The 24,986-nt window shown below is 48.1% G+C and overlaps 1 protein-coding gene and 1 long non-coding RNA gene across 15 annotated transcripts in view; one reads left to right on the top strand and one right to left on the bottom strand.

The window, feature by feature from the left end:
• The window catches only part of LOC102398626, a 37,859-nt gene extending 32,294 nt beyond the window's left edge, over nt 1-5,565 (bottom strand). For 12 of the 14 annotated variants that reach the window (XR_006546389.2, XR_006546387.2, XR_006546386.2 and 9 more), the window contains exons 1-3: nt 5,309-5,565; nt 4,355-4,604; nt 3,572-3,695 (exon numbers count right to left, since the gene is read on the bottom strand). This is a non-coding gene — a long non-coding RNA (uncharacterized LOC102398626). Of the gene's footprint in view, nt 1-3,537; nt 3,696-4,354; nt 4,605-5,308 lie in introns of all 14 variants that reach the window. The other 2 variants (XR_006546390.2, XR_006640135.1) reach the window with 2 other exon arrangements.
• Nucleotides 1-24,986, top strand: part of PKD1L2 (polycystin 1 like 2) — a 105,277-nt gene that overhangs the window by 52,893 nt on the left and 27,398 nt on the right. The window contains exons 19-30 of the mRNA XM_025269781.3: nt 2,239-2,363; nt 3,583-3,709; nt 4,398-4,529; nt 7,144-7,366; nt 7,925-8,118; nt 11,855-12,085; nt 14,142-14,243; nt 16,914-17,092; nt 19,099-19,245; nt 19,762-19,961; nt 20,660-20,877; nt 21,697-21,913. Coding sequence (XP_025125566.3) covers nt 2,239-2,363; nt 3,583-3,709; nt 4,398-4,529; nt 7,144-7,366; nt 7,925-8,118; nt 11,855-12,085; nt 14,142-14,243; nt 16,914-17,092; nt 19,099-19,245; nt 19,762-19,961; nt 20,660-20,877; nt 21,697-21,913 — 2,095 coding nt within the window. The remainder of the gene's footprint in view (nt 1-2,238; nt 2,364-3,582; nt 3,710-4,397; nt 4,530-7,143; nt 7,367-7,924; nt 8,119-11,854; nt 12,086-14,141; nt 14,244-16,913; nt 17,093-19,098; nt 19,246-19,761; nt 19,962-20,659; nt 20,878-21,696; nt 21,914-24,986) is intronic.

The following is a 24,986-nucleotide window of genomic DNA, read 5'->3' as shown; positions in this document are numbered from 1 at the left end:
ATGCTCAAAATTCTCCAAGCCAGGCTTCAGCAGTATGTGAACCGTGAACTTCCAAATGTTCAAGCTGGTTTTAGAAAAGGCAGAGGAACCAGAAATCAGATTGCCAACATCCGCTGGATCATCGAGAAAGCAAGAGAGTTCCAGAAAAACATCTGTTTCTGCTTTATTGACTATGCCAAAGCCTTTGACTGTGTGGATCACAATAAACTGTGGAAAATTCTAAAAGAGATGGGAATACCAGACCACCTGACCTGCCTCTTGAGAAACCTATATGCAGGTCAGGAAGCAACAGTTAGAACTGGACATGGATCAACAGACTGGTTCCAAACAGGAAAAGGAGTACGTCAAGGCTGTATATTGTCACCCTGCTTATTTAACTTATATGCAGAGTACATCATGAGAAACGCTGGGCTGGAAGAAGCACAAGCTGGAATCAAGATTGCCGGGAGAAATATCAATAACCTCAGATATGCAGATGACACCACCCTGAGGGCAGAAAGTGAAGAGGAACTAAAAAGCCTCTTGATGAAAGTGAAAGAGGAGAGTGCAAAAGTTGGCGTAAAGCTCAACATTCAGAAAATGAAGATCATGGCATCTGGTCCCATCACTTCATGGGAAATAGATGGGGAAACAGTGGAAACAGTGTCAGACTTTATTTTTTGGGGGCTCCAAAATCACTGCAGATGGTGGCTGCAGCCATGAAATTAAAAGACACTTGCTCCTTGGAAGGAAAGCTATGACCAAGCTAGATAGCATATTCAAAAGCAGAGACATTACTTTGCCAATAAAGCTCCATCTAGTCAAGGCTATGATTTTTCCAGTAGTCATGTATGGATGTGAGAGTTGGACTGTGAAGAAAACCGAAGAATTGATGCTTTTGAACTGTGGTATTGGAGGAGACTCTTGAGAGTCCCTTGGACTGCAAGAAGATCCAACCAGTCCATTCTAAAGGAGATCAGTCCTGGGTGTTCTTTGGAAGGAATGATGCTAAAGCTGAAACTCCAATACTTTGGCCACCTCATGTGAAGAGTTGACTCATAGGAAAAGACTCTGATGCTGGGAGGGATTGGGGGCAGGAGGAGAAGGGGACAACAGAGGATGAGATGGCTGGATGGCATCACCGACTCGATGGATGTGAGTTTGAGTGAACTCTGGGAGTTGACGATGGACAGGGAGGCCTGGTGTGCTGCAATTCATGGGATCGCAAAGAGTTGGACACGACTGAGCAACTGAACTGAACTGAAGTGTTCATGTTCACTCTTGCCATCTCCTATTTGACCACTTCCAATTTGCCTTGATTCATGGACCTAGCATTCCAGGTTCCTATGCAATATTGCTCTTTACAGCATTGGACTTTACTTCCATCACCAGTCACATCCACAACTGGGTGTTGTTTTTGCTTTGGTTTCTTCTCTTCATTCTTTCTGGAGTTATTTCTCCACTGATCTCCAGTAGCATACTGGGCACCTACCAACCTGGGAAGTTCATCTTTCAATGTCCTATATTTTTGCCTTTTCATGCTGTTTGTGGGATTCTCAAGGCAAGAATACTGAAGTGGTTTGCCATTCCCTTCTCCACTACATACTGACATAAACACACTAAAATACTTGTAATCACACACAATCTTCCTCAACACGCACATACACAGTCACATTCATACATGTACACACACCTATCAGATGTACATACACATGCACACGTGATCTGTGCTCTGATAGGAACTCCGCACAAATGTCCAGCCCTGATGGTCCTCGTGCCTGCCTTGGCTTCAGTGAGGCCACATCTTCACTCAAGGCTTCGCTCAAGGGTTGGGGAGGAGTTTGAGCCTGGGTGAACCGTGCAATGGTTCCACCTGTGACTTTCCATTTCCCCTCGGGTAAGATCTGGGCTGTGGGTGGACATCAGGGTCCAGTGGAGCAGCAGAGGCAGGCACACAGTGAGCCTCCCCCTGGTTCTGCGCCTTCCCCTTATCAACACGTGGCCTCCACAAGTCACCACCCTCTCTGTGCCTCTATCTCCCCGTCTGCCAAACAGGATGGTAAAAGCACCTGTTCGCAGAGCTTGGAATCTTCTCAGGGCTTATGCCCGATTCCCTATAGCACCTGGTGCTTGGTGAAGTGCATCCCATCCGAGTCTCTGCCTTGCTCCTGCTGCAGGCCCACACAAGCTTGGTGGCAGCAACCAGAAATGGTATATGGAGACCAGCCCACAGCAGTGGTCCCCTGCTTCCTTTTCCAGATGGCCACAGTGTCCCGGCTGCTGGAAGCTGCAGAGCATGTGCAGGCCACCCTCCTGCTGGGGAGACTGCCCGGGGGCCTTCCGGCCATGGTGACCACCCCCTCCATCTCTGTGTACACAAACAGGTAATCTGCTGTACTGTGGGTGACCCAAAAAGCTCATCCCCTGACCTGGTTCACTCCACATCCACATCCCAAGACCCTGGGACAGGCAGAGCACAGGAGACCCGCCTGGTGGGACGCAGGGTGGTGAGTGATGGGACCTAGAAGTGGGAAGGCCTTTTCACTGAGAGAAGGGCCCCATACTGGCTGTTTGTACAGCATGAGAAGGGAGGTGGGAAGGGCCACGCCAGTGTCAGAGCCACCCATGTGTCTTGAGAGACAGGTCTTATTGAACTGTGCAGGGAAGGGGGCTCAATGAGGGGGACCAACCCACTTTTAACCTCACTCAGAGTGTGTCTGGCAAGCCCGCTGCTCCATAGACTGTGGGACTTCCAGACACTCTGGCCTTAGGTGTTTCTCTGAGGAGTGCCAGCCTCCTTTCACTGAGCCGTCCTCCAGCACCTAGGGATGACCTGCCACTTCCATGCCACCCCCTGACAATCGGGGGCTAGACGATGCTGCAGGCACTGCTGGGATCCTCGGCACTGAGCACCCTCCCTTGGTTCCTCTGCCACAGCTGCCCTGGATCCCAGGGGCAGTTTCCCAAAGCAGCATTGTGATCATGACTGGGATCTGAAACCAGGTCCCCAGTCTACTCAGATGGGACGAGGTCAATGGCCAGTAAAGATGATCTTATGGGAGGTCAAGTAGGTTGGGGAGATAGGCCTGGAGAAGTGTCTACATCCAAGCTCATTTACTCATTCAACAAAATATGTATTGCCCACCATCACATGCCGGGCACTGCTCTAGGCACTGGGGTGCCACAGGAGAGAAAGCAGGCTGAAGCCCTGTCTGTGTGGGGCCACCTGCCCAGCCTTTTATGCTGCTCCCACTGATGCAAACACAGAACCATCTGAGTAAGGCAGGGGTCCCTAACCTCCGGGGTCTAATGCCTGATGATCTGAGGTGGAGCCGATGTAATAATAATACAAATAAAGTGCACAATAAGTATAATGTGCTTGAATCATCCCCAAGCCATCCCCCTACCTGGTCCTTGGAAAATTCAGCTCCCATGAAACTGGTCCCTGGTGACAGAACTTTGGGGACTGCTGATCTAAGGGCATCATGAAAGAAGCACTGATGCTAAAGCCAGTCCCCATGCAGTGCTAGAGCGGGCAGATCCTCCTCTGACACTGACCTTCTCCTCTCTCTCCCGGCACCTCTGCTCTCACCTTGTGGACAGAATACAGCCCTGGAGTTGGCGAGGCTCCTCCGTACACGTTGCTGCCGCCAGCTCTGCGACCTTCTCCCTTCCCGCTGCCCCCTCCCTTGGCTCCATGGAGGACTATCGGGAGCCTGTGGACATAAGGGTAACAATAGAAAGAACACCCTTGGAAACAGCCCTTTACAGTTCACAAAGCACCTGCACATATGCTTGCCCATTCATGTTGCTAACAGCTCTATAAATTAATCAAGCCCATTTTACAGGTGAGTTCAGTGACTTGCCCAAGGTGACCAGCAAAGCGGCAGGGCTAGGATTCAGACCCAGGCCTTCTGACTCCCCAGACCATTCTTTCCACTGTATTGTGGAATTTCTCCAGCAGCCCTGGTTTAATTAGTCCTTGGAAATGAAGCTCCTCAGACTCCATTCCATAAGTAGACAATAGTAAACTCAGGGCTTTTTCCTTCCCAAATTAGGGCACATCTGACGCTCGGCTCCTTGAGCCTCCAAGAAAGCAGACAAACGTCTTTCTCTTAGAGACCTTGCGCCTTTGCTATAAGAAAGTGTCACACTGTTCATAGTCCAATAATTGCTCAGCTGTAGCAAGTGTGATCAGGTCTCTAGGCCCAGATTTCTGAGGTCACAGCCTTGAAGGTCACACACACACACACACACACACACACGGAAAGATAGCAGCAGCTAGAGACAGGGCCCTCTCATTCACCCCACAGCACAAGGGCCACCTGTCCACCCGTCTGGGGAAACCTTTTCCTTCACACAGGGGCCTGGTTACCTTCTGGCCCTTGGGCGCCTTGGCTCTCTGTTCTTGGTTTCAGATGATGAGCTTCCCCAAGAGCCCCTTTCCAGCCCGAAGTCACTTTGACGTCAGTGGAACTGTGGGTGGCCTCTCTCTGACCAGTCCTAGTGGACAGCTCATCCCTGTGAAGAATCTGTCGGAGTATATCGAGGTAGGCTTTGGGTGTGCTCAGAAGTCAGGTGGCACTTCTGTCTTCTTTTTCAACTTGGTTGGGTCCCAAAGTTGGCTGGTTATGAAAAAAAAATGACTAAAGAAGAGAATCACTGGGAATCACCTGGTGGTCCAGTAGTTAGGACTGCACAATTCCACTGCCGAGGGCCCAGGTTCAATCCCTGGTCAGAGAACTAAGATCCCATAAGCTGCATGCTGCTGCTACTGCTAAGTCACTTCAGTCGTGTCTGACTCTGTGCGACCTCTCAGACGGCAGCCCACCAGGCTTCCCCATCCCTGGGATTCTCCAGGCAAGAACACTGGAGTGGGTTGCCGTTTCCTTCTCCAATGCATGAAAGGGGAAAGTGAAAGTGAAGTCGCTCAGTCGAGTTCAACTCTTTGCGACCCCATGGACTGCAGCCTACCAGGCTCCTCCATCCATGGGATTTTCCAGGCAAGAGTACTGGAGTGGGTTGCCATTGCCTTCTCTGAATCCCCTTCATAGCCTGTCGGAAAATTTGCTAAATATCTGACCAGTGCTCACAGTTTCTTTGGTCTGATCTTTGGCACAGAGACGAGAAAGGACAGAAGAACCCCTACCAGCTTGGGTAACAGCTACTGGGGCTCAGCAGATAGTGCCTTTGGGGCATGCTGAGGAGTAGCCTCTCCAGAGTCCCTCAGTTGTGCCCCCTGCCTCCTGCCTGTTCGCGGGAGGTTCGAGGAAACAAGAAACGAGAGATTGTAAAGGTCCCTCCAGCCATAGAAGTGAGGACCTCTTACCTTAACCAGAGGTCTTCTGGAATCTGAGACTGGGCCGCGTGAGCTGAGTTCGTTTTTCGCTGTCCCGGTTTCCAGCACAATGGGCCTTCCCCTGCGCTGGGTTTCTTCGCCTTCTGCTTCTAGCACGGGAGCTTTGCTGAGTTGGGCTCCTGCTGTGCTTGGCCTCTTCCATGCAGAGGTTGTTTCAGCCAGGTTAAATCCGAGTCACGGCACCATAGATGTCACGCGAGTGTATGTTCCTCGGTTCTTTGTCTTGTCACGACAAAGATTTGGAGCAACGGACATTAAAGCCCTCGGCATGTCACAGCTCTCGGGTCTTAGACAAACCGTGCTACAGCTCTTAGGCAAATCAGTGTTACAGCTCCATTTTGTTTAGAAGATAGCAAGAGAGAGAGAGAGAGAGAGTGAGAGTAAGAGAGAGAGAGTGAGAGAAAGAGTCCGTGATAAGCTGCATAGTGTGGGCAAAAAAAGAAAGAAAGAGAAAAGAAAAAAGAAGAGAATCATGAGAAATTATCCTCACCCTGCTATAAGCATTGCACGCATTGTCGTTTAACATAAAACTATATATTTTATACAGTTTAACATAAAACTATACATTATTTGGTTTTATATATGCTGTGATAAAGAATGTTCAAACGACTGGTTCAACCCCTGGTCAGGGAACTAGATCCCACATGTCACAACTAAGACCCAGCTCATTCAAATAAATACATATTTAAAAAAAGACAAAGGATGGAGGGAATTCCCTGGTGGTCCAGTGGTTAGGACTTGGTGCTTTCACTACTGTGGTCCCAGATTCAACCTTTGTGGTGCAGTCAAAAAAATTTTTTTAATTAAATAAATAAATAGTGGGTGGAAGGCATTAGTTAATCCAGAGAGCTGATTAAATGGAGAGTGGTTGTAAGAAGTTCTAATGTAAGAATAAAAGCAGAGGAATAGCAGTAACTAATTGAGTGCTGCTGTGTATGTGGTGCTTGGCTAAGGATTTTGTACATAATAACATTTTTAATACTCTCAGTGAGGGCTTCCCTGGTGGCTCAGAGGTTAAGAATCTGCCTGCAATTCAGGAGACTGCCTGTAATACAGGAGAACCGGGTTTGATCTCCAATGCAGGGGACATGGGTTTGATCCCTGGCCTGGGAAGACCCCACGTGCCGTGGAGCAACTACGCCTGTGCGCCACTATTGAGCCTGTGCTCTAGAGCCTAGAGCCAAGCTTGCGCACCTTCTGTGCAGGTGCAGCCCCAAGCCGGGGTGCACAGCTTGAGGAGCAGGGGCCGAATAAAGGCCCCCAAGATATCCTCATCCTCATCCCTGAGCCGTGAATACGTCACCTCACATGGCAAAATGTGACTCCGCAGATGTGATTTACGTTAAAGATCCTGAAATAGATGATCCTGGATCACCTGGGTGGGCCCAGTGTCATTGAGAGGTCCTTCTAAGCGGCAGGTGGGTGGAGGTGGGGAGGCAGTTTGATGACAGAAGCAAGAGGTCGGGTGATGCAAGGAGGAGTCCATGAGCCAAGGACTGCAGGCACTTCCAGAAGCTGGAAAAGGCAAAGAAGTGGGTTCCCCCCCTGGAACCCCGAGAAGGAAACAGCTCTGACAACTGTGGCCCCATGCGACTGATTTGGGGGCTTCTGGCCTCCAGGGCTGTAAGAGAAAAAACTTGTGCTATTTTAAGCCACAAAGCTTGTGGTCATTTGTCACAGCAGCCTCAGGAAACTAATGAAAAGAGCAGAGCACAGGTTGGATTTCAGCTCCCCAGGGGCTCACCCTGATATTCACCGGCATTCCTGTCCTGGCACACCCTTGATTTGACTGTTTCTGATGACAGATCCTGCTGCCTCGGCTTTCAGAAGCACACGGTGAGCCAACCATGCTGAACCTGAGCAGACCTGAAGCTCTGCGGGTGAATCTGACGTCAGGCAGCGCGGCTTTGGGGATCCAGCTGCACTGGAGACCTGACGCCCCACTCACGCTCAGCCTGGGTTACGGCTACCACCCCAATGAGACCAGCTACGATGCCCAGGCTCACCTCCCGCCAACAGCTGCTTCAGGTAGTCCCATCACCCAAGGCGGATTCTTGGGTTGCTTCCTGGGGGTGTGACAAGCTTAAAACTTGAGAATCAGAGCCATAGAGAAAATAAAAGAAAAAGAGTTTTACACTTGCTACATTCAGTGCTGATTTTTGTTGGTGGTATTATTATTAGGCAATATACTAGGTGAACAATTAACTATATGTCCTGAAGGAGCTGACAAGCACTCACAGAACTAACCTCATTGCAGTCCTCATGACAGCCCTTGGGGATGAGGATGACTGAAATGTTTACTTTTCAGACAAAAACAGAGAGGTTAAGTAACTGGCCCAAAGTCATACAGCCAAGGAGGAGCAAAGTCAGAATTTGTGCCCTCAGCAGTCTGACTTGGCAGCCTGCTTAGCACACTGAGCTGGGTGTGCCTCCTCTCCTATACTCCTGGGACAACGGGGAGACCATCAGTGTCTGCTTCCCTGCCCGGGCACCTGGTGCTCCCCTCCCATAACATTAGATCCAGTTTCCACGAGGCTTCAGGCTGACCTGGACACCCCCACCCGCCGTACCCATTGCTTCCTGCAGATGAGCTCTCCACGTGGATCCTGAGCCCAGAGGACCTGCATTTTGGAGAAGGCGTCTACTATCTGACTGTTATCCCCGAGTCTGACCTGGAGCCAGCTCCAGGCAGGGACCTCACAGTCGGCATCACCACCTTCCTGTCCCATTGTGTTTTCTGGGACGAGGTCCAGGGCACTTGGGACAACTCTGGGTGCCAGGTAAGGAGGGGGAGGTAAAGAAGATGGTAGAGCTGAGAGTCAAACCCAGGTCTGTCTCCAGAGCATAAGCTTTAAGCAACATGAGGCACTAATTCTCTAGAGCCTAGACCAGGCTCCCAGAGCCCTGGAGGCAGGTGGTTCTATTAACAGCAATCACACCCTTGTCTCAGGGCAGCTCATCTCTGCCTCCAAGGAGCCAAGGCCTGTGACAGTGTCCTGGCAGCAGACATTGGTTTTGAGGCCATCAGAAGCCATCTCTGGGGTATCAGTGTCCCCCTTCCTTCTTCCATGCCTTTGCACATGCAGTTCTTTCCCCCAGAATGCCCTTTTTCCCTACCCTGTCTGGAAAACTTCCATTCCCACTTCGATCTTCCAATCCAAAGCCATCTTCTTGAGGGGGCAGATGTCTGCAGTTTCCCTCTGCTGGACTTCCATACCCTCCCCAGGAACAACCTCCACGTCTAGTTGAAATTTATCACACACCCGTCCCCATCCCCTAGATCATATTCCTTCTTTCATTCATTCTACACATGTTCACCAGATTCCAGGCCAACTGGTAGGGATACAATGATGAGTCAAACTAGTGAGCACTCAGTCTAGTAGAGGACACAGACGAGAAGCAAATGGTGCATATGTCCAATGATAGCAGTCAGAAGTAGTTTAAGAGACCAGGTCCCAGCAGACCCACAAAAGGGGACTCAGAACCAAGCTCCTTTGGGATTTGTTTCTGCTGCTTCTTTGGCTTCCTTGTCAAATCCTGCCTGGCTTCCACCTGCCACACATGGCAGTTCCCCAAAGTACCAAGAAGAGACAAGGGCTCATTGAGATGTCCAAGAGACAGCGTGTTTCCCACACTTGCAGCATAAGTCTTTGTACCTTGTGAACGAGACCCGAGTGTGTTGCCACCTTTGAGAGTCCTCCCTATCAGTGACTTGTCTGATCTCCACGATGCTGATACAGAATGCCCATTGAAGACTGCCTTCTGAGGCCTGAGGCTCAGAATAGGAATGGTGCAGGGGCTGGCCGCAAGGAGTCTGCCATTGGACAGACTTGGGTCCAATCCCACGTCATCAGTACTTGCAAGATGACCTTGGACAGGCCCCCTACCTCTCTGAACTTTCCCATCTGAAAATGGGGATAAGGGATGGCTGCCACTTTCCACAGGGGGGGATCTAGACTAGGTTAGAAGTATAAAGTACTCAGCGTGGCAGCTGGTGCATAGTAGGTGCTCCACAGATGAAAGTGACTGCCGTGGCAGACACTCTGGGTTGAGAGAGCATGAGGACAGACTGAGGGAGGACCACTTAGCTAAATGTAAGTTACTGGGAAGTTCCTAGCTTCTGGGTGGAGCCATGGGGTCCAGGTGCTTACCTGTGTTTAAGAACATACAGATACTAATGCACACACACACACAGATGTGGGGCATACAAAAGTCATGTGGGAATGTGCCATATTACCAACATTATGTTAACCTAATATTGTGAACCTGATGGTCATTACAGAAATAGATGTTGATACAGATGAATACTGATACAGAGCCATCTGAAATAGGAAACAGCAACCCACTCCAGTATTCTTGCCTGGGAAGTCCCATGAACAGAGGAGCCTGGCAGGCTACAGTCCATGGGGTCACAAAGAGTCAGACGTGACTGAGTGAATGCGTGCACAGAGAGAGAGAGAGAGAGCCATAAATAATTAAACGGGGGAAAAATAAATAAATAGGATCACCAATTTTGGATGGAAAAATCACCACTGTCTATTCTCTAAATAACTAAAGAAAGCTCCAAATCTGTGAACTGCAGACCTTATCAGTGGAGTAAAGGCAGAATTATTGCAAGGGGTTTGAGAACTATATTCTTCTTTACATATTTTCTCAAAGGATACTAAAGGTGCAGCTTCTGTCATGGGGGAATCTCATGAAGAGTTTCTGTTTTTTTTCCAGATTAGCTTCTGGTTTTCAAAAGGGTTGTCATGCTGGAAAAGAGTAGGAAAGCCACTGCCCTCCAAGTCTTTGTGAAAACCCAGGAAAGTAAAACATTAGGCATGGATCAGGTCTGGCCCCTGGGTGCCTAGTGCTGAGAGGGTCTTGTCAGGGGCACTTGCTTGGGGTTCTTCTCTGAACCAGCCCCACCCCTCCTGGGTGTGCCAAGGGTTTGCGTAAGACCCCAGCTGATGCAAAACACTGATCAGGATTGGGAAACAGTGAGCAAACACGGATGTGAGACCCACGTGAACTCTGTCAATAAAACAGTTGACGCCATAGCTGTCAGAGGGGTCAGCCTCGCCAGGAGGTGTGTTAAGGGTGAAAGATAAGAATGATCTGCTGAGGCACGTTTGGGCTGCCACAGGTTCTTCCTCACCAGGTGTTGAGCAAAGAACTTTCCATATGTCAGTATTTTCTGTTGTCTCCTACCTTACCACCTCATGGTGGGCCCTGGAATGAAAAAGTAGTGCTGGGTTGTGGGTCTGAATGAAATCTACACCCTCCAAATAGCCCTGGGTGGATTGCAAGCTAAGGAAGGCCATAGCCTGCAAGGGAAGCCTTGCCACTAAGTGCACAAAATGAATTAAGAGCCAGATAGAGTGCCCTCCCCTGCCTCATTCCTGTCTCTCTCTCCCCTAGCCTCAGTTCCCGTACCACAAGGACCCCGAGCCCAAGCTCCATCTACATGACCCATTTCCCTCTGTTTTGCCACAGGAAATGGCAACCCACTCCAGTATTCTTGCCTGGAAAATTCCATGGACAGAGGAGCCTTGTAGGCTACAGTCCACGGGGTCGAAAAGAGTTGAACACGACTGAGCGACTTCACTTCTTTGCCACTCAGCAATAGAAAAGAATTCTCTAAATTTTACCCACTTTGGACCTATTGCTGAGAACCAGCTTAAAATGTGAATATTTGTTCTTCCTGTTTTCTTTCCATGGTTCCCCTGATCTCTGGTGTTTCTCTCTTCAGTGTAAGATAACCCACTGTCTCAGTTTGCCTGGGACTCAGGGGGCTCCCAGGATCTAAGACTTTCAGTTTGAAAAGCAGAGAGGTCCCTGGCAAACTGAGATGAGTTGGTCACCCTGAATGTCCTCTCAGCACCTTGCCTGGCCTGGAAGCAGCACCCCACAAATACTTGACCGGTGAGGGAGCACCATGTGGGAGAGAGTACCGGAAAGGATGCATACCAAGCACGTGGCAGTGGCTGCTTCTGGAGGCTGGGGGACAGAGGGCGTTTTGGCTTTACCCTTAACACTTCCTGTCCAAAAGGGCAAAGCAGATTGGCAAGATGGGCATGGTCACTCACTGAGAATGACAGGTGCAAAAATGCTTATTATAGACATGTGTAAGCGTTAAGTCGCTCAGTCATGCTTCACTCTATGTGACCTCATGGGCTGTAGTCTGCCAGGCTCCTCTGTCCCTGGAATTCTCCAGGCCAGAACACTGGAGTGGGTAACTATTCCCTTCGTCAAGGGATCTTCCCAACCCAGGGATTGAACCTGGGTCTCGGGCATTGCAAGCAGATTCTTTACCATCTGAGCCACCAGGTGAGCCCACTACAAGACATAATTCACTATATTAAAAAAATTAATGTTTCACTAAATAAAAAAGCCCAAAGAGAATCCTGAAGCTGGCCTTCAGCAGTCTCCCACCCCTCCCCAGGACAGGGTCCACCCCTTACTGCTCTCCACCCATGGGCGGGGAAGATATACTTCCCAAGTCCTTTCACCAGGGCCTCTTTGGGGTTGCAGGTGGGGCCGCGGACCACCCTCTTGCAGACCCACTGCCTCTGCAACCACCTCACCTTCTTTGGGAGCACGCTCCTGGTGATGCCCAACGCCGTGGACGTCCGCCAGACTGCTGAGCTCTTTGCCACCTTTGCGGACAACCCTGTGGTTGTGACCACCGTGAGCTGCCTCTGCGTGGCCTACCTCCTGGTGCTGATCTGGGCGAGGAGGAAGGATGCTCAGGATCAAGCCAAGGTGAGGTGGCATGATCCACGGGAACAGCAGGGGGCGAGCAGTCCCCCTGCAGGAGCTCCAGAGAATGGAGCCCTGGTGGGGGGCTGAAGGGCCAGCTGCAAGTCCAGGCCTTGACCCCTGGAGTCATCTCTGGTAAGCTGGCCTCTCAGCCTCTTTACCTGTAAAATGTTCTTGTTTATCAAATTATCAGGAGGATCATAAAACTGACCACTTATTGAGGATCGACTATGTGCCAGGTACTATTCCCACTTAATGCCCACAACAGCACCAAGGGGGAGGGTGCTGATGTTGAGAGTCTCCTAGACCACCCTTAAATTCAGTGATTTGCTAGGAGGACACACAAGACTTTAAATAGCTATTATCCTCATGGTTACAGTTTACTACAGTGAAAAAGTGCAGATTAAAATCAGAAAAAGGAAGGGTTCAAGAGATATCAGGCAAGAGATTCTAACTGTCCTCTCCCATGGAGCCCTACAGACAGATGAATTCTTCTAGCAATGATGTGCAACAGCACATGTGACGTATTGCCCACCAAGGAAGCTCCCCAAACCTTGGTTTTACTAGGGGTCAGTCTCATAAGTATGGCACCTGCATGACTGCCTTTAGTCCCCAGCAACCACTGCCCCTCATCCCTGCCCAGGTCAGACTGACAGAGCATGGCCCAAAGCTCTCACCACAGATCAGACTGTTAGCACATAATGCCTAGGGTGGCCCAAGGTCCCGGATATTCAGACTTACTGATTATGCAGGATATTTCAAGAACTTAGAGGTTATCTTCCAGGAGCTTGCCAAAACCAGTCCTTTCTTTGGAATGTGTAGGGTAATTATCTAGTCCAAAGCCACCTCCAAGGAGCCAGAATTCAAACCCAGATCTGCCTGACGATAAGTCAGGTCTGAGGGTAAAAACAAGATCAAACAGTAACCAATTGTGACAACAAAGTTCTGATTCCTTTTCTGATACGTGCATCACATCTGACCCACAGGAGCCTTCAATACACACTCACGAGTGAGTGAGCACAAAAATGAATCTAGGAATGCACTGAACCTTTCAACATTGCCTCCCCTCCCTACATACAGCAACACCTCTCAGGAGTGAATGGTATGAAACCTAAAAAGATAATAGTTGCTCAATTTATACTGTTGTCTTTGATTTGCCCAAGGGGTTTAACACTAATATTTTAAGTCTCTCAGCTGTAGGTTGGTTTCTGGGGAGCAGACCCTCAGATGGAGTTGAGTATGCAGGGTGTTTATCAAGAAGTGTTTGGGATCAGCCCTGGGGCAGGGAAGGAAGAAGGTAGGGCGGGCAGGGGAAGAAGTCAAGTTGGGATACAGCCTACTGATAGTTGATTGACCCCTTGAGGAGCTCTGGAATTGTCCTGAACTACGCTGAGAAGCCCAGGTCTTGATCTTTGGCAATGAACCAATCTGTCCTTAGATACCGGGTTCCCTAGGAGGTGCATGACTTTGACAGAGATGACTTGCATCCCTGACAATACCACCTTGGCAACTGAGAAAACAGCCCTCCACTGACAATAGATCTGGGGAGCTCATCACTGCCCAGCCCTCTGTAGCCTCTGACCAACTCCAGCTATTTATTTTTTGCTAAAACAACATTCATTTTTTTTTTTTACAACATTCATTTTATAAAAATTTCCTTAGAGGCACAATCTGGTTACCAATGTTATGAGAAATCATTTATGAACAGAGTTTGTATTTATCAGCTCAAACATCAAACATTCTCAGCTTAATACCAAGTTCATCTCCAATTTGACTACTTTGGGTCATATTTAATAATGAATGTATATTTTTTATTTTAATAGTTTTGGTTTTTGTAAAGTAATTAGCCTCCAATTAAAATAAATAAATTTAAATTAAAAAAAATAAAAGTTTTGGTTTTCACTTGAAACCCTGCTTTTATAAAGAACAGTTCTTATCTGATGCAATGAATCAATAGCAGACATAAATGTGCTTCCCCCTCTTTAACTGTCATGAACGCCCAACTCACTCCCGGCTACGTGTGTGGTGGATGACCCCACAATGCCATCCTTCTGCCCAGGTAAAGGTCACGGCGCTGGAGGACAACGACCCCTTGGCTCAGTACCACTACCTGGTGACAATCCACACCGGACACCGGAGGGGGGCAGCCACCTCCTCAAAGGTACCTGACTCACGAGACCCCTTGGTCAGTTAGCATATACCACCCAGCAAAGCGCTGGCCAGTCGGTTGTTGAGTTACTTTAGCACACTGGATTTTGTTGTGGGGTTTTTTTTAACTCCTGCTTTTTTAGAGAAAAGTATCTTTTTGCTAGACAAAAATAATACCCTAAGCCCCAATATTTAAAAAGATAAAGGAGGAGTGGATTAAGGGAGATCTGTGGTCTGATGCTGCTTCCCTGGTGGCTCAGTTGGTAAAGAATCTGCCTGCCAATGTAGTAGATGCGAGAGATGTGGGTTCAGTCCCTGGGCTGGGAAGATTCCCTGGAGAAGGAAATGGCAACCCATTCCAGCATTCTTGCTTGGGAAATCCCATGGACAAAGGAGCCTGGCAGGCTACAGTCCATGGGGTTTCAAGAGTCGGACACTACTTATAGACTAAGCTTCCACCATCACTGTACCCACTGGTCTTCTCATTTAACCCTACTAAAGGATAATTCAAACAGCTAGTTACCTGCACTCAAATGTGCTCACATATGCAGAACAGTCAGTAGACTGCTACCAATGAATAAAGGGGAAAAAAGAATTTTTAAGAGAAAGGGGACAAAAGAAAGAAAGAAACAATGGCAATCATTTGAAAAAGAACCTCGGATTACATTTTTGAGGAAAACAGATTAGCTGGCATCCAGCTAAGAGGTGAGGCTGTCCTTGAAAGGCTGACTAAAGGTAGTGAAGCCATGATTTCATTTGTTTATGGATTCTCCAAAATCCCTAAAAGTTTAGTTGTGGAGCACACAGCAGGTTGTTTCTGTCATGTCTCAGCATCCTTAGTTAAGTCTGGCCTGCGTCATGGCCTTCATCAGAATGTACCATCCCTCACAGCAGCCTCCAGGCTTCCATTACTGAAACTGTGCTCCTTGGAACATAGTTTGAGAACCACGGATACTGTGTGTACTGTGCTGAAGAAAGCTCCATTGATTTGGGGTTTTTAAAAAAATATTATTTATTTGGCTGCACCAGATCTTAGTTGTAGCTTGTAGGATCTTCCATCTTTATTGCAGCATGAAAACTCTTAGCTGTGGCATTCAAGACCTAGTTCCCTGACCAGGGATGGAACCCCTTGCATTGGGATCTCAGAGTCTTAGCCACTGAATCACCAGGGAAGTCCCTCCATTGTTTTTTTTAAAAATGATATTAGGCTCCATGAGAGCATGGCATGTGTCCATTTACTTTTTACTTTTTTAGTCTTATTTAAATCTTAATTTTTACTTGTGTATACATTTATTTTTATTTGAATTAAATAAATTTTTAAAAATTGCTGCACCTCAGTGCCTCAATCAGCTACCCAACGCAGAGTAAGTACTCAGTAACTATTTGCTGAATAATTGCAGGAATCACTTTCATCCATCTAATGAAACACCCACCCCATTTCTGTTTGATACAAGGAACTGACCTTCCTAGGAATGAAAGAGTGAAAGTGTGTGATCCACAGGCCATTTCATGGCCCCCCATTTCACTTTTCAATTGATACTTCTTAGTTGGGTTCTCCTGGCATAGTGGTTCTCAAATGGTTGGCCCCCAGGGATGGCTGGTAATTTTGGAAGTCATTTTGGTTGTCACAACTTGGGAGAGGAAGAGATGCGACTGGCACCTAGTGAGTGGAGGCCAAGGATGATGCTAAACATCCTACAGCACACAGGAAAGCCCCAGAGCAAGGAATTACCTGACCGAGAATGTCTACAGGGGGGACTCTGCTTTAGAGGCTGACTCTGAAACAAGGATTCAAGCACAAGTAGTTCATTTGAGAGGGGATTTGAGGGCACCCCATAGTGGAGTGGGAAGCCAGGCAGGAAAGGGAAGGAACGAAGAACTCATAATCAAGCCCACCACCCCTGTGGGCAACTGTAGCCCAAACCCACTGGGGAACTCTGGAAAGCAGTGAAGAACGTGGGCCTCAGAGTTACCCCAGCAGAGGACTGAGGGAACTGGGCTATTTATCCACCAACCCCACAAGTCATTGGGGGAACACAGCTTGCAGGGGCCATTAATTCTCTGCCAGCTTTCACCTGCTGCTCTGACAGCCAAGAAACCCCCAGGGCAAAGACACAGCAGCTGGCAGTGGGACAGCCTCACCACAGTGGTGAGGCTGAGGGACGGATATCAGTGGGGCATAGTGATATCTGCTGTCGTTGTTTTGGGCTCAGGTAATCAGGCATGGCCACCAGCAGCACCTGCAGGGCTTCAGAAAAATACAGATTCCTGTGCCCAGTATTCTTGGTAGATCTGGATGGGGCCCGAGAATATGTATTTTCAAAGTAATGGGCAGTCATTCATCCCTGCCTCAATACTGGGAACTCTGGGAGCCCTGAGAATATAGTCATTAGGGACAAAAAACAGTTCTTGCCCCACAGCCCTTTCAAATAAATAGACGGGAAGTCTGAAAAGTTCATCAGGAAGCATTTTATGAGTACGGCTCATCTCAAAGATGTGCATACAGATAGTGTCACCCCAAATCTTCATACAGCTGAAAAATAACTCAGGCAGGCCCACGGTGGGACGAGAGGAGGAGAAAGGGCTGAGCTCCGTTGGGTTTCATTGGTTTTCAGACACCTCCAGTGAAACACGGGGCTCAGTTACCATGCAGAGTTGGCCACTCCTGGCCTCTGGGTTTCAGGTGACTGTCACCCTATATGGCCTGGATGGAGAGAGTGAGCCCCACCACCTGTTGGACCCCGACATCCCGGTTTTTGAGCGAGGGGGAGTGGATGTCTTCTTGCTCTCCACCCTGTTTCCCCTGGGGGAGCTAAGGAGCCTGCGACTGTGGCATGACAACTCAGGGGACCAGCCATCCTGGTGAGTCAGGGGTGGGCAAACCCCGGGGACCTACTAAGCGACAGGTCCAAGGCTGGGCACTGTGCATGTGCTGCCTTGCTGATCCTCATGAGCCTCTGTAAGAAAACATAGAATGGATCCCTATTTCACAGATGAGGAAACCAAGGGTCAGAGAGGCCCACCAGTTCACAGGCCACACACAATGCTCAGTCTCTCATTTAGCTCTCAGTTTCCGCATCTATAAAATGGGCATAGATGCCTACTCTAATGACAAACCCTGCCCAATACGAGGAGAGTAGATGAGACACTGGCTGATTCTCCAGGAGAAGGTGTGAGAACAGCTCCACTGCAGGGCACTAAGCTAATTCCTCCCATGCTTTCCTCACTGGATGCTCACTGACCCTCTGGGACAAGTGCTGTTATTATCCTTGTTTTATAAGTGGGTGAATGTAAACTTGGGAAAGATTAACTGACTTGCCCAAGGTCACACAACTGGCAAGCTCAGCGCCAAGAGTCCTCCCCTTCCCGGCTTACTGCACTCCCCATTTTGTCTGAGACCCAGATGAGTGGCCTCCAGCCTGAACACTCGCTGGTGGCTGGCAGCTTTGAGAAAACACAGCATTTCGACCAGTGTCCTTAACTCATCTACAGGATTAAGACCCTCAGCTGAGGGTTGGTTCCTAGGATGCAGACTCTGAGATGAATTTGAATATGGAGGCTGTTTACCTAAGGGATGCCTAGGATTAGCCCCTGGACAGGGAGAGAAGCAAGCAGGATGGGCAGAAGAGCTTTGATGCAGCCCAAAGACAGCTCAGCTGACCACACAGGGAGCTTTGGAGCTGTGCTGAGTTGGGTTGAGATGTCCAGGTCTTGATTACACCCAGGTGCCTCACCCAATGGGCACTGGATGTCAGCCACCTCAGGAGGGTGTATGACCTTAACAGAGGTGGCTCTTACATGCCTGATGGGGACTATCCTCCATGAAAGGAGAAAATGCATGTCAAGAGCTTCTTAGCATAATCCCCACTGTGCAGTAAATGCTCAATCAAGAGTGTCTACAGGGCTTTCTTGGAGGCTCAGTGGTAAAGAATCCTCTTGTCAATGTAGGAGACAGGGGTTTGATCCCTGATCTGGGAAGATCCCACATGCCTCAGAGCAACTAAGCCCATGCACCACAACTTTTGAGCCTGAGCTCCAGAGCCCTGGAGCCACAACTACTGAAGGCCGAGCGCCCTAGAACCCACGTTCCACGACAAGAGAAGCCACCGCAATGAGAAGCCCACCTGCTGCAACCAAGAGTAGCCCCCACTCGCTACAACTAGAGAAAAGCCCACACAGCAACAAAGACCCAGCACAGCCAAAAATAAAAATAAATAAAATTATTTTAAATAAATAAAACATAAAAGTATATAGTTAAAAAAAAAAAAAAGAGTGCCTATTGATATCATTAGTCTCATTTCCCTGTCAGGCAACAGAGAAAACAGCTGCTGCTGAATCTGACCTCCCAGCAGAGGCAAGATGACTTCATTTCTTCCCTGGGCCTCAAAGATCTAAATCAGATTTGATGATAACCACAGAGCCCTGAGTCCCAGATGGAGGGCAGGCCCATTCTCTGGATGGAGGCCCAGGGGTGGACCGGGTTTGTGTGCTCAAGCTTGCACCTCCCTGGACACACAATCCAAACAATTCCACTTTCCTTGCTTGTATCAGGATGGTGACCCTGGGCTTGCTGCCCTACATGAGGGTGCACAGTTTCAGAATACACGCTCTTGCAGCATACCTGTGAAAACTTGGCAGCCTCCAAGCTGGTGGTCTACACTAGCTGAATTCCCCACATGAAACCAAATTCACCCACTGATTGGGGCATTTTGATCAAGGCACTAACGGCAATGAAGAAAAATACAAAGTGTCTTTTTAGGAGTTCTCGTTCTTGGGCTCAGGTCTGCAATATATTAACATTATCTTCAAGGGGTCCAAAGACATCTCATCTGCCTAACATTATCCTCAAAAGTGTGGGTCCCCTCCAGGTATGTAAGCCGGGTGCTGGTGCATGACCTGGCAATGGACCGGAAGTGGTACTTCCTCTGCAACTCATGGCTATCCATCGATGTTGGAGACTGTGTCCTTGACAAGGTATTTCCAGTGGCCACAGAGGAGGACAGGAAACAATTCAGGTACTGTTCTTTTTCCTTTAAAGCAAATGCTCTTTTACTTTGTCATTTCATCTCTAGAGGAGTTGCATCATAATTCAGTCTCAGCCAAATAAAAGCATGTTTCAGCTTGCAGGTCTGGGTAGCTCTGAATGTGTGATATTAATGACTAATCAGTTTTTCTTGATGTGATAGAAGGGCCCTGGAAGGACACGGACCCTTCAAGACAGAATTATCTTCAGGTGGTGATAACAGTTATAGAACAGTTATCCAAATTTCCTTACGCATAAAGTAACTTGCCTGAGGTCACACAGTAGGTAAGAGGGCTCCAACCACTCTGTCCAGAGTCCCCATCACTAATTCTAAATGATGCTACTATGATGCTGTATTTCTTCTATAACAGAAAAAAAAAAAAAAAAACAGATGAAGAATTTTAGAAACAAATCCTCCCTCTCAGTCCAGGATTGCTCCAAAGAGCCCAGGCTTCTCCCCTATTCCTGTCTCCCTAATGCCTGTCACTCTCCCCTGGTCTGTCCACAGCCACCTGTTTTTCATGAAGACCTCCACAGGCTTCCAGGATGGCCACATTTGGTGCTCCATCTTCAGCAGCTCAGCTTGGAGCAACTTCACACGTGTCCAGAGGGTGTCCTGCTGCTTCTCACTGCTCCTCTGCACCATGCTGACCAGCATCATGTTCTGGGGTGTCCCCAAGGACCCAGCTGAGCAAAAGATGGACTTGGGTAACTCCCACTCTCCAGGCATGGAGATCAGGGCTACTGGCAGTAGACATGAGCTGTCACTGCCCAGAAATGCCATGCAATTCCAGAGGCCCCAAGACTACTCTGAAGTTCAATAACTCATTAGAAGGACTCAGAAGTCAGACATGCCATTATACTCATAATTATTAGAGAAAGGATACAGATCAAAATCAGAAAAAGGAAGAGGCATGTGGGGCAGGATCCATGGGAGACTAGGCACTGAGCTTCCAATGGAGTCTGGATGGCACTCATTCCTTCAGACAATGACATGTGATCACATGCGCAGAGTAATGCCAACCATGGATCCTCTCTTGAGCCTTAGTGTCTAGTTTTTATTGGGGCATGCTAACATAGACATGGCTGACCCTGGATGACTGACCTAAGACTCCAGCTCCTCTAGATGTTGAGGTGATACAGGGCAACCAAGGCCCCCACCATAAATCACATTGTTAGCACAGAGTATACCAGATGACCCAAGAAACCAGGTAAACAAAGGCACACCCATCAGGCAGGACATCCCAAGGGCTCAGTGGTCACCACCTGCCACTCCCTGCCGCCCCAGCCTTGGTGCCATTCAAGGGGCAGACCTCTCTTCAGGCAAGGTTAACCCTTGCTGCACAGCCACATTCTGGGAAGGGTGGAGGGGACTCTACTTGACCCCTGCCCTCCATCTGCCCCAGGTCAAATCGAGTTCACTTGGCAGGAAGTGATGATTGGGCTGGAGAGCTCACTCCTCATGTTCCCCATCAACCTCCTGATCGTTCAGATCTTTCGGAATACCCGTCCTTGGGTGGCTAAGGAGCAGAACGCTGGGAAATGGGATGGGAGGCGCCTCAGCCTGGCACCCTCACCACAGCCCATGGAGGATGGCCTTCTGACGCCTGAAGCAGTGACCAAGGCAGGTCTCAACCCTGGCAGCATAGGGGGACTTCTAGCCTGGGAATAAGTTGGGGTGGGGACTGGGGTTTGAGGCCTGCAGTCCATGTTGTTTGACAGCATCGGTTACCAAGATTCATCAACTGCACACACACGCACATACACATATGTGCAAAAATGTGTACACGACACGTACACATGCATGCATACACACATGCCACATGTACACACATTGACACAAACCATGGATACACCCAAAAACATGTATAGATGTACACAATGTACATTTGCACAGTGCACACATGTACACATGCACACACATACCCACATGAATGCTTACACACATGCCACATGTACACACGAACACACACCACACATCTACAACACATACATATATGCAAACAACATACGCACATCTCCACACACATGTACACACGTGTGCACGTGTGTTTACACACATGTACACATGTGCAAGCACAGACCTACAACATACATTCACACATGCACAGATGCCTTTTTTGGGTATCTATTCTGTACAAAATATTATACTTTCACTACAGATCACAGGCTGGAAGTACCCCAAAAGGATTCCCTCTGTATTCATGCATTTGTTACACATTTATTGAGCACCTACTATGTGCCACACTTTGAGGAATATAGCCTGAAATGTGTCAGTTGAAATCCTAGAATAGAGATTTTATGCAGGACAAAACAGAAGCTCAAGGTGATCCAAGGTCATGTCTCAGTAGGCAGACCTGGGATCAGACCCAGACTGTCCAGCCCCAGGGTGAGTGCTCTTGAGTACTCTGCTCACATCCTGTTCCCACTGGGTGACTTGCAGGATTTGTGGAGACTTGTCAGCTCCCTGTTCAAAGCTCTGAAGGTGCCACCCCCTCTCTTGGGCTGGGACTCCACGAACTCAATGAACATCAACCAGCTGCTGGCCTTGATGGAAGATGTCATCTGTCAACAGACCAAAGCAGGGCAGGTCTTCTTGGAGGAAGTCAGCCAGACAGGGGCCCCTTTAACACTCACTCTTGGATCAGTACAAGTAAAAGGTGAGTCTTGATATTTCTCTGCTTAGAGGGGACATGTTGGAGCCAGGTGGATGCAGGACTGAGGGCTGTGTCTGTATCACTAGGGGGTCAAGAAGTCCTCCCAGGGTCTCCCTCACCAGCCTGCACTCCAACCACTCACCATAGCCTCCCTCTCTGTACTGCAGGTATCCTGGTCTCCACATAATTCCAAGGTGCCTTCCCATGAAGGCCTGTACACATTGTTAGTCTTCTGACCTTTAATGTTCTCTCTCCTCTCTTCGCTTGGCTAATGCCTACTGAGCTTGTATTCTTGGCTGATGTGTCCTTTCCTCTGAGCAGCAATTCAACCACTCAGCCCACAATAGGGTCTCCAGCCACGTGCTCTTTAGCTCTTAAGTATCTCCTGCACCACTTTCACATTCAATTCAGTTCAGTTCAGTCGCTCAGTTGTGTCCGACTCTTTGCGACCCCATGAATCGCAGCACGCCAGGCCTCCCTGTCCATCACCAATTCCCGGAGTTCACGCAACTCACGTCCATCGAGTCAGTGATGCCATCCAGCCATCTCATCCTCTGTCGTCCCCTTCTCCTCCTGCCCCCAATCCCTCCCAGCATCAGAGTCTTTTCCAATGAGTCAACTCTTCGCATGAGGTGGCCAAAGTACTGGAGTTTCAGCTTTAGCATCATTCCTTCCAAAGAAATCCCAGGACTGATCTCCTTCAGAATGGACTCGTTGGATCTCCTTGCAGTCCAAGGCACTCTCAAGAGTCTTCTCCAATACCACAGTTCAAAAGCATCAATTCTTCGGCGCTCGGCTTTCTTCATAGTCCAACTCTCACATCCATACATGACCACAGAAAAAACCATAGCCTTGACTAGACGGACCTTTGTTGGCAAAATAATGTCTCTGCTTTTGAATATGCTATCTAGGTTGGTCATAACTTTCCTTCCAAGGAGTAAGCGTCTTTTAATTTCATGGCTGCAATCACCATCTGCAGTGATTTTGGAGCCCAAAAAAGTAAAGTCTGACACTGTTTCCACTGTTTCCCCATCTATTTCCCATGAAGTGATGGGATCGGATGCCATGATCTTCATTTTCTGAATGTTGAATTTTAAGCCAACTTTTTCACTCTCCTGTTTCACTTTCATCAAGAGGCTTTTTAGTTCCTCTTCACTTTCTGCCATAAGGGTGGGGTCATCTGCATATCTGAGGTTATTGATATTTCTCCCGGCAATCTTGATTCCAGCTTGTGTTTCTTCCAGTCCAGCGTTTCTCATGATGTACTCTGCATAGAAGTTAAATAAGCAGGGTGACAATATACAGCCTTGACGTACTCCTTTTCCTATTTGGAACCAGTCTGTTGATCCATGTCCAGTTCTAACTGTTGCTTCCTGACTTGCATATAGGTTTCTCAAGAGGCAGATCAGGTGGTCTGGTATTCCCATCTCTTGAGGAATTTTCCACAGTTTATTGTGATCCACACAGTCAAAGGCTTTGGCATAGTCAATAAAGCAGAAATAGATGTTTTTCTGGAACTCTCTTGCTTTTTCCATGATCCAGTGGATGTTGGCAATTTGATCTCTGGTTCCTCTGCCTTTTCTAAAACCAGCTTGAACATCAGGAAGTTCACGGTTCACATATTGCTGAAGCCTGGCTTGGAGAATTTAGAGCATTACTTTACTAGCATGTGAGATGAATGCAATTGTGCAGTAGTTTGAGCATTCTTTGGTATTGCCTTTCTTTGGGATTGGAATGAAAACTGATCTTTTCCAGTCCTGTGGTCACTGCTGAGTTTTCCAAATTTGCTGGCATATTCAGTGCAGCACTTTCACAGCATCATCTTTCAGGATTTGAAATAGCTCAACTGGAATTCCATCACCTCCACTAGCTTTGTTCGTAGTGATGCTTTCTAAGGCCCACTTGACTTCACATTCCAGGATGTCTGGCTCTAGGTCAGTGATCACACCATCGTGATTATCTGGGTCGTGAAGATCTTTTTTGTACAGTTGTTCTGTGTATTCTTGCCATCTCTTCTTAATATATTCTGCTTCTGTTAGGTCCATACCATTTCTGTCCTTTATTGAGCCCATCTTTGCATGAAATGTTCCCTTGGTATCTCTAATTTTCTTGAAGAGATCTCTAGTCTTTCCCATTCTGTTGTTTTCCTCTATTTCTTTGCATTGATTGCTGAGGAAGGCTTTCTTATCTCTTCTTGCTATTCTTTGGAACTCTGCATTCAGAGGCTTGTATCTTTCCTTTTCTCCTTTGCTTTTCACTTCTCTTCTTTTCACAGCTATTTGTAAGGCCTCCCCAGACAGCCATTTTGCTTTTTTTGCATTTCTTTTCCACGGGGATGGTCTTGATCCCTGTCTCCTGTACAATGTCACGAACCTCCGCCCATAGTTCATCAGGTACTCTATCTTTCAGATCTAGTCCCTTAAATCTATTTCTCACTTCCACTGTATAATCATAAGGGATTTGATTTAGGTCATACCTGAATGGTCTAGTGGTTTTCCCTACTTTCTTCAATTTAAGTCTGCATTTGGCCTTAAGGAGTTCATGATCTGAGCCACAGTCAGCTCCTGGTCTTGTTTTTGCTGACTGTATAGAGCTTCTCCATCTTTGGCTGCAAAGAATATAATCAATCTGATTGTGGTGTTGACCATCTGGTGATGTCCATGTGTAGAGTCTTCTCTTGTGTTGTTGGAAGAGGGTGTTTGTTATGATCAGTGCATTTTCTTGGCAAAATTCTATTAGTCTTTGCCCTGCTTCATTCTGTATTCCAAGGCCAAATTTGCCTGTTACTCCAGGTGTTTTTTGACTTCCTACTTTTGCATTCCAGTCCCCTATAATGAAAAGGACATCTTTTTTGGGTGTTAGTTCTAAAAGGTCTTGTAGGTCTTCATAGAACAATTCAACTTCAGCTTCTTCAGCATTACTGGTTGGGGCGTAGACTTGGATTACTGTGACATTGAATGGTTTGCCTTGGAAATGAACAGAGATCATTCTGCTGTTTTTGAGATTGCATCCAAGTACTGCATTTCGGACTCTTTTGTTGACCATGATGGCCACTCCATTTCTTCTGAGGGATTCC

This window comes from Bubalus bubalis, chromosome 18, assembly GCF_019923935.1.
Source record: "Bubalus bubalis isolate 160015118507 breed Murrah chromosome 18, NDDB_SH_1, whole genome shotgun sequence".
NCBI classification, from domain to species: domain Eukaryota; kingdom Metazoa; phylum Chordata; class Mammalia; order Artiodactyla; family Bovidae; genus Bubalus; species Bubalus bubalis.
The sequence above is the reverse complement of the archived record's forward strand: the minus strand, read 5'-3'. Positions and strand labels throughout refer to the sequence as shown.